Source organism: Echinops telfairi, unplaced genomic scaffold (assembly GCF_000313985.2).
Source record: "Echinops telfairi isolate 266 unplaced genomic scaffold, ASM31398v2 ScPeMD7_7469;HRSCAF=8507_1, whole genome shotgun sequence".
Taxonomy (NCBI): Eukaryota; Metazoa; Chordata; class Mammalia; order Afrosoricida; family Tenrecidae; genus Echinops; species Echinops telfairi.
In genome coordinates, this window is record NW_022111373.1 from 81,587,947 (window position 1) to 81,597,413 (window position 9,467).

A 9,467-nucleotide genomic window follows, 5' to 3' on the forward strand; every position below is an offset into this window, starting at 1 on the left:
AAAAAAAAGATAATTTGACCCCCAAAATTAAATAAATAAATGCAGAGAGAAAGGACGTCCTGAAGCTCCAGTATTTAAGTGGGTCTCTGATCACCACAGCACCGGATCAGAACACATTTTGAAGACAAAAAAATATATATATTTTATATATTTTTATAATATATAAAAATATAAATATATTTTGGGGCTGAGCTATTTCCCCAGAGAGAATGCAGTTCCTGGAGGTACTACAATACCAGGTCAATGTATGGAGTGGGCTGAGTAGGCTCCTATCCTTCTCCCTGCTCCAAAACTCCGTCATATACAGCCCTTCGACAGAGGACTTATCAGCTGTGAACTGACACGAGCAGACGCTACATTTGATCTTGGCCCAAAGGCTGATAAGCAATGAGAAGAACATTATTTTTCACTCACATTCTTTTTTCTTTTAAATTCTTCATGGATCCTTGAAATTCTTTCATGCTCCTAGAAATAAAATATGATATAACTGAAATGTACATTAGTAGCAGTATGTGTGATATTAATTGTAAAATTAGATATTATTATTAATATATATGATAAAATACATCGCATAACATTTGCATTTACTCAATCCATTTCTCATGGATGTCTAAAAGGTAAACTAGGAATCGGATTAGAAACCCAATTTTTATATCACACTATAGTGGAAATACTTAACACATAAAAATTCAGTCACTGGACACATAGCTGAGGGCTCACCATGGGCCAGAGACTAGGAGCCAGAGGCCTGGGGCAAGGAAGCAGACTTGAGGCCCACCACCGCTGCTTGCCAGCGGTGTGAACCTGCACAATGGTCTATCCAGGTCAGCCAGTTTCAGGTAGCCGGGCACAGTGGGCGAGAAGCATGGACTGCTAACCGGCAGGGGAAGGTGAGGTCGTCTGCTTGTACGCTCGCTCATCTCCTGTCTCAGTAACCCTCCGCTGTGGTCAGCTCGGTCTTACCGGGTTTGCGATGAGTCATGATCAACTTGATGGCGGTGGTTTTGCTTTGGGCAGCTTTTTTCAGTCTCAGCAAAATGGAAGTAGCAATCACACAGTGGGAGGTGGTTTACTTACATGGAGTGAGCCTTTTAAGAACCGCAGTATGAGCTAGTGATGAGGACCATCTAATCTCGCTTGGGAAATTATTTCTCAAGGTATTAGGTGTTATTATTAGGCTGACACCACCAACTTTTGAACAATGCGAATGTAAAGTTTCTTTTCATTGATATGATCAGTGTGCACATTTTAGAAGTCTACCCAGAAGAAGAGGTAACTAGGAGTCGTGCTGTAATTTTCCATGGAAATTTATGCCTAGAGATTATCAGAGAGAGCACACCTAATAAATAACAAATGAAACTAACCACCTATAGTTTAAAAGTGCCCACTGAGGACAGTCTCCATTATCTACTTTCTCTTCTCACTGTATTTTAATGCTCCAGTGTCTGTGACATACTAAAGTCATGAGTGATGCTTGTGCGCTGACTGCTTTCCAACAAAAGGGTGAATGACAATCTGGCGTGTCTCCATTACTAGGTCTTGGGCTAGGCGGGAGCTAGTTTCCTGGGGCTATGCTTTAGGAGTGGCCAGAGGCCAGGGTGGTAGTCTCTCTTCCAGTCCGGCACACAGACAAAATTTAAGGGGTGCTGAGGACCAGACGGGTTATTTTGGGCAATGCTTCCATTTTACGGGCTTGTAAAAGTCATGTGATTCCTTTATTTTTGATAGACAAATACCCGGTACGTGGACAACCTGTGGCTCTACACAGGTCCACTGAGTTCATTCTAAACCATCCCAAGCACCCAAGGGACACGTTGGGAAAATGACCCTAGTATGGTCACAGATCCCTTGGCTATGGCAAAGCTCACACGGTCTGTGGCCAATGAGATGTTAATTTTTGTGAAACAATGGATATTTCTTCTTTAGACAAGGACAGGAGACTGATCATTGTGGGCCTGTCACTGGCTACCTTCTTACCAGGGCAGCTTATAAATCAGAGGAAATGCCTGTCGTTGATCTTGTGTGAGAACGTCACGGGAAGAAGACTCTTGCTATAATCAGAATGGCAGCCCCACCTGAAAACGCCTATGCCTGGGTCCCTGCCACTCACAAAACAGATAAGCCAGAGGCCACTCGACCCATGTTCAGAGACTACAGGCCACTGTCGGGTTTTTCAGGGCCCGTTCTTCCAACCAGCTTGCCCTTCCCCTATGCTTGGGCTTGCTTATTGCACGGTTCCACACCTGACCAGCCTTCTAGGACCTGTGGATCCTAGCTTGCTTTTAAAATGGTGCTAAATGATGCGCCACCTTCAGCATTTACTGGATTTTTCTTGCATCCTGGTGCTGGCATCTCTTAGCCAACACTAGGGTATACCCCAGTGTTAAGAATGTGTTACTACTATGCAGTGAGCTCAGATAACGTATATTACTATTAAAGTTCTGTAGGCAAAACAGACATGGTCAGCTACTATAAATCCTTGGGAGAGACTATATGTCAGAGCAATCTTGGCTGAAAACAGAGAATACCAAAATATTTATGTGTCCTTGACTGCACAAAGACATTCAACTGTGCAGATCACAACAACATTGATGAATATGAATAACTTAACAAGATTACGAGTAACACCCTAACAACATTATGAACAACATTGCAAACGATGGGAATTCCAGGACACTTGGTGGTGCGAGTGTGAAATCTGGTCACAGACCTAGAGGCAGCCATTCAAGCCCAACAAGGAAATACTGTGTGGTTTAGAAGCAGGAGATGTATGTGTTGGGGGTTGTTTCCGTTCACCATATTGATTCGATCTGGGTGCTGCACAAATCATCTCAGAGGCTGGACTACATGGAGAAGGAAGCGGCATCAGGAAGAGTCCTGAATGCCCTGTGATATGCAGAGGCCACAGCTTTGCGTGCTGAACGCGAAGAGGGCTCCCGCCACTTCTTGATGAAGTTCAGAGACTTCTTGCCTTCACAGAGCATCTCCGTAGAAAGAAAACAAAAATCCACACAAACGGACCCACAAGCAGCATCACAATAAACAGAGGCGACGTCTCTTGCAATTGTTGAGGATGTCATTTGACTTGGATCCCCAATCAATGCAGCGGTCAGGGAATGATACTTTGCATTGGGCAGATCTTTTGCAAACCCCCCACCCCAAACCCCTTTAAAGTTTTAAAAAGCAAAGACGTCAATGTGAAGACTAACGTATAGCTGCCCCAACTCATGGCATCTCCAAATGCATCTCATACAATGCGAAGATCACGGGCTGTCATGAACTCGTCCCACAGAGCCGGTGCGCGTCATCAGAAGAACCAATGGCTGCTTGATACGCAGGGGGTCAGTGGAAAAGAGGAAGATCTGAAGGAGAGGGGAGGTCACAAGGGGGGCTCACACACGGCAGTGTCTGGGGGGCCTGGCCAGGGTTTGGGTCTGCTGTGCACAGTGGGGTAGCTATGAGCTGGGGCAAACTCAATGGCCCAACCAACAATCTATCCAAGAGCCTCCAGAAGCTTACAGAAACATCCACTTTTTACACAAGTGTTAAACACACATATACAGATTTGTTTGACATTCATGAAAAACCAGCTCATGGTTGTAAGTGTTCATCATGCCAGGAAGCTTGGTGGTGGTCCTTGTCAGTCCGCTCACAGTGACCCTGTGTACAACAGAAGGAGACCCTGCCCGGTGTCAGCCCCCGGTTGCAGCCACTGTGGGAATCTATCTTGTCGAGGGTCTTCCTCTTTTTCACTACCCTTCTATTTGAGCAGGTACTAAATTACTTGTATTAGATCAGAGTAATCATTAAGAGGGTTAACATCTCTTCACAAAAGAAAACCATTACAAGAAAAGTTTAAGTCTCCCATGACCTCATCCCTACCCGGCTTAGTTCTCTGCCAATCCCAAGTCTAATATGTATGCCCGGCTTCAAATCCACTTCCCACCTCACCCCGCACCCAGCTCTCTGCACTTTGGGCCTCAGGAGGTAACTCCTTGGCAACACATATTCCTTAGGGGCTCCTCAACACTTCGCCACCCCTTGGTGGGCTGCCCTCCTGTGGCGATCTGGTTTGAGTGTGCCGCCTGTCTTCTGTTGGGACTCTGACCAACGCAGTCCATATGTTACAAATGGATGTTGTGGTAGTCACCTAATCTGGTGTCAATTTAAGGATTAAGAGTGTAGGGGTGAAGTCTAGGTTGTCAATCTGGAGATAGCCAATGAGACTTCTGTGTGGGCATGGCCTTCTCCTGAAAATTCTGGGAAATCTGGGACTTCCTCCTTGGAGGCGGAAGACACCTCTCCGCGACTCCCTGGGAGACACTGCAGAAGACAAGTCACATGGAACTACCGTAGTGCCCTGAGCTGGACAAGCCACATGGACGCAACCAGACCTCAGAAGCAGGAGAAGCCAGAGAGACCCCTGCCAGCGCTGAGATGCTTACAACGCCACTGGACCCAAAGACTTTCTACCCACTGGTTTGTGATCACCCTGCATTTGGCTTCATTGCATGTGTTTCCTGAGTCTGAAGAGGACTTTATAGATTGGTATCGGACATATGGGCTAATATCAGACTTATGGATTTGGACTGGACTGAGCTGGGATGTTTCCTCAATGTTCAATTCCTCTTGTATATAAATCTCTTTCTTATACACGTGTGTTTATGAATTTGTTTCTCTAGTCTACCTAGACTAACACAGATGTTTATTTAAATAAGAAAATATTGCCTAATAATGGAAAGCAAAAGGCATTGCATAATTTAACTTGTAATCTTAACTAGTTCATTTGAAGATGCCAAATAGCATCAGACACTGACACAGGCAGTGGGCTGTGCACTCTCCACGTTACAGAAGCAGTCGGTGTGCGGTCCTCGCGGGGCACTGACCTCTCGGTTTCCTGAGTGATAGGGCAGTCTGCTCATCACGGCGTCCAGCTCATCCAGCTTCCGCAGGACGGCCTGCACCTCGGCCGAGAGCTCCTTGTACTCGGAGAACTGGTCTTGGAACACAGCTTTGTAGCGTTCCCGTTCGTCGTCGTTCTGAATCACAGGGTATTTTCTGAGGGGGGAAAATGAAGTAGAACATTATAATCTTTTCATTAAAATCAGCTGGACAACAGAAAAGTGGGTGAAGGGAGATGAGGGACCGTGTAAGATATGACATAATAATTTATAAATTATCAAGGGCTCATGAGGGAGGGCGGAGCAGGAAGGGAGGGGAAAAATGAGGAGCTGATATGAAGGGCTCAAGTAGAAGGCAAATGTTTTGAGAATGATGAAAGCAACAAATATACAAATGTGCTTGACACATGGATGGATGGATGGATTGTGATAAAGTTTGGCTTGTTCTCCATGATCATAAAAAGAGTCAAAGAATCCAGTTCGCCGCCATGACTCACAGTGACCCAGTGGGGCAGGATAAGTTAGAAAGGGCACGTCTTCCTCCCTTGGAGCAGCTGCTGGTTTTGCACTGCTGAGCTTGCAGTAGGCAGTCCAACTCACGACCACTGTGCCACCAGGGCTCACTGACCAGATTCCCCTTCAATTCAACCCTCTATCATTCAGGTAACAGACAACAGCTGTCTAAACAGCCAGTATTTTGAGCAGAGGGCAGGTTCGGAGACCAAAGGGTGCTGGGAGGTGGGAGGGGCAGTGGTACTCACGCCACGTAGTCAGGCATCACGATAGGTTTAGGGATGTGGCCCGAGGGGATGTGACCACTCCGCAGTTCAGGCTTCCTTTTGGCTTCTCCCAATTCTTTGAAATTCACTTCTGGGTCTCTCAGTCTGTCACAGCTGGTCGACATTTCATACTGTGGTGAAGGAGGGAAAGAGGGCTGATTCATCGACAGTGAACTGACGGATGGCACTGAACAACAACAAATCAAGCTTCAGTAGTGCTTCCAGATTAAGGAGAAGGGCCTGGTGGGACGGGGGTGGGGGGTAGAAGAGCAAAAGAACCCCTCTAGCCAAAGAAAAACCTAGAGATCACAATAGTCTGATCCCATCGAGCGCAGGTTGCCAAGAGTCAGAGGCAACGCACAATTACAACTAGTAACAATCAAAACAATGGCAAGAGAATGAAACTAGTTCAGATGAGAAATTCGAGGATAAAAATGGGTGGATGCACCCATAGCCATCGAATCCCTTTAGCCTCCGAGTTCTGATCGACTGTAAACCTCACGGACAGCCAGCCGCACCGCGCTCTCTCAGAGGGGCCAGTCCGTTCGCAGCCAGGCTTCCTTCAAAATGGCACTAGACAAGTCAAATGAAACGAGGAGAAGCTGGCACGGACTGATTACAGGTAGCTAATGAGTAGGTCAAAGAGGAAGGAGTTGCACTGTTTTCATTAGCTGACAGGACAAGCTTGCAAACTTCCTGCCTCCCCCCTACACCCCTCTGTTATTTACTTTTTTAATGTTTTTATTGAGAACTGGGTGGCGGTTGACTGAGCAGATCAGCTCTCCATTCAACAGTTCATATTTACATTTTGTTCTTGTCTTTGATGGCAATCCCCACGATGCAACATCACTGCCCCCAGTACTTGTGTTCCCCATGCCCATTCCTCCTTTATTAACCCTTCTGTGCTTTGTCCTCAGGAAAAGGCTGCCTTTTTCATCTCAAGTGGTGGATTAAAGTGTGCATAATGCTCTCGTGTTCGTGTTCCCCTTACAGACCCATCGACTGGCCGAACCATGGCGGTGAGCTCATTTCCAGACCTGAGGACAATAGGGGCGGGACTTCTACCAGTTTCTATCGGTCTGGAGGGGAACGGGAAAGCAAGGCTGAGCACCCCCACAAGCCAGAACAAAAGGCCCAAGATACCGGGAAGCGAGACCAGATATTCCGAGTACAAAGGCAACTGCAAGGAATTGACAAATGATTCTCAGCGTGGCGTGGCCAGACCCCATCTGCTAATTGCAACACAATCCAGACGTTCTTTAAAGACCTGCATCCTGACTGCTGGGCATGACTTCCCTGGGCTACTTGCTAGCCCACGGAACCTCGTCCGGGAGTTCCCTCTAATAAAGCTACTGTGGTTTCTGCTCTCTCTTATCCTGTCAGCTAGCTTTGTCCGTCTCCTTGTGCCTCAGTTTACCTTACACCATCTGACCTGTAAGCCCAGTTCTTTTTTATGTGTTTGGTATCATGTGTTTTCTCTCGCTCTACCCAGGACCTTCTAGAGTTGGAAGTGATAGCTGGGCACCATCTAGTTCTTCTAGTCTCAGGGTCATGGAAGAAGTATGAAAACTCACCCAGGAAGAAATCCTCCCTGATCTTCAGTATGTCTAAATCCAGAGGAGCCCGTACTGACCACAGAAGAAAGGCAGTGGCTGTCTTGAACTTGCCCAAGTGTTCTTAACCTGTGGCTCCCTGAAAATGGCTACGAAAATCCCAGCTGTCATCCTGGTTCCCAAAAGGAAGGGCTCGCAGGAGCCTATTTTTAATTTTTAAAAAAGGGGGGTGTTGTACCCTAAAGGAGTAAAGAAATTGAACACAATAAGCAATGGTCCACAGAGGAGTAGGAAGGACCGGACTTAGAGCTCAAATAGCTGATGGAGGGAAAACAGGAAAGGTAGACCCCGAGTATCCACTTTGGCAATGGGCTGGCAAGGACAGATTGGCAGCCTTGGGGCTGGGAACACTGCTGATAAGAGTGGGGGATGACAGAAGTGGGGTTTCCTTGCATTACATACACAACAGAGTGAGAATCAGAGAGGCTAAATCAATTCCCCAAAACTACACCACAACAAATTGGAAAAGCTACAATTAAAACCCAGAACTATTTGGCTCATTGATACTTTAAGTGAAAACCCTGTTTACTTAAATTGTTCATGCACTAAAGTCCCATGAGAAGTGAGTATGTGTGATTGACAGAGCAGGATTGGCTCAAGAAAAACAATTGGAATTACATTTGTTGAACCTGAACGAAATTGAGAGTAGCTTGGGGGAGGGTCCTCTACGTTCACTGAAAACAAAATGCAAAACAGGCTTGTAGATCCTCCCACCCTTCCTCTTTATCTCCCGGGCAGCCTGCATTTGGAACCCTTTGTTTGATTTAACAGAGCTCATTCTGAAGTCACCTGCTGTGAACTGGCTAAACAGCGCAATGGGACAAGGACTCTGGAAGGCAGCCCTCAGGGAAGGTTTTGAAAAGCAGAAGCTCCACAGTTCCACCGAGGCCCTGGGAGGGGACCCTGGCTCACCCATGGCTGTCTCTGGGCCCATAAGGGTCCTAAAATGATTTTGTTTCATCTTGTTAAAACGCTCGTTCGATTGCTATTTCTTCACCCTTGTAAAATCTGTTGGGAGACAGAGGTAGCTTTCTACTCCTGTTCCGGTCTCAGAAACCCAGAGGGGCGGTTCTTACTCCGTCCTTACCAGTTGCTGCGAGTTGGAATTGACTTGATGGCAGTGAGGTTTTTGTTTGTTTGTCTTTTGAGTTTAAGACATTTTGTATCTGAGGGTTCCAAATTTGAGGATTCAAGCACCCCAATTCAGATGGAAGATATTGAGAGGGGGAAAATGCTCCTGAAAGACAATTCCGTGGCCAAAGCAATCCCCCAAAGGCTGAGAGCGAGCAGGTAAGTGCTGTTCGCACAGCATTTACATGGTAAGCAATCCAGGGGTGACTGAGTGCACTGGAGGATATGTGTCAGCTACATGTAAAGACAATGTCATTTAATCCGCGCCTGTGAGCATCCACGAGTGGGGTCCCCCACAGCTTCTGAGAGATGGCTGTACTCACACTTGATAAAGAACGAGGATATTAAGATGGTTGCTGCGTCTAAGGAGGTGATCCCCATTCAGTGACTACATGGGCAGCACAGCAGAACTGCCCAGCGGCTTTCCCGAGCTGAAATCTTTATGGGCACACCTCCAGCTCTTCCCCACCCCCCCATGGAGCCTCGGGCTGGTTCAGACCAAGGACTTTTTGGCTAGCAGGTAAGCACTTAACCAATGGCTCTTCTCGGTCTCCTTGGCTTAAACATTAGGGGGCGCTTTCTGGTTAGACTAAATGGGTCTCTATTGATATGGCCCCTCTCTCTATCTTCCGAACAGTTAACAATCCCAGTTTCCCGAGGCTGGCTGAGGAAGTGAGAGGCTCAGAACCAGCCGGGTCTCAGAAGCACCCGAGGGCATCAAGCTCAGATTTCCTCGCCAAGGTCAGGCATCACCCAGGTTGACTACACACTGGGCGGCTGAGCGAAAGGTCGGGAGTTGGAAACCACCAGTCGTTCTGAGGGAGAAAGACAAGGCTTTTTCATTCCAGAAAGATTTACAGTCTCAGGAACCCACAGGGGCGGTTTTAGTCTGTCCTCTACGGTCGACACGAGTCAGAATCAACTAGATGGCAGTGAGTTTCAGGGTTCTGTTCTTTGATCCTTTAAAAAGTGAGGCTATCACTGATGTTAAGGGGTGGGGCGGAGGGCAAATGTTTTGAGATTGATGAGGGCAGCGAATGTAT

General features: G+C 46.9%; 1 protein-coding gene and 1 non-coding gene across 2 annotated transcripts in view; both read right to left on the reverse strand.

Annotated features, from left to right (window-relative positions):
- The window catches only part of MARVELD2 (MARVEL domain containing 2), a 19,220-nt gene that overhangs the window by 3,558 nt on the left and 6,195 nt on the right, over positions 1 to 9,467 (reverse strand). Inside the window, exons 3-5 of the mRNA XM_004703688.2 lie at positions 5,663 to 5,811; positions 4,887 to 5,058; positions 415 to 465 (exon numbers count right to left, since the gene is read on the reverse strand). Coding sequence (XP_004703745.1) covers positions 415 to 465; positions 4,887 to 5,058; positions 5,663 to 5,811 — 372 coding nt within the window. The remainder of the gene's footprint in view (positions 1 to 414; positions 466 to 4,886; positions 5,059 to 5,662; positions 5,812 to 9,467) is intronic.
- Positions 203 to 389, reverse strand: LOC115873804. The gene has a single exon (XR_004048598.1). It is a non-coding gene; the product is annotated as a U2 spliceosomal RNA (small nuclear RNA).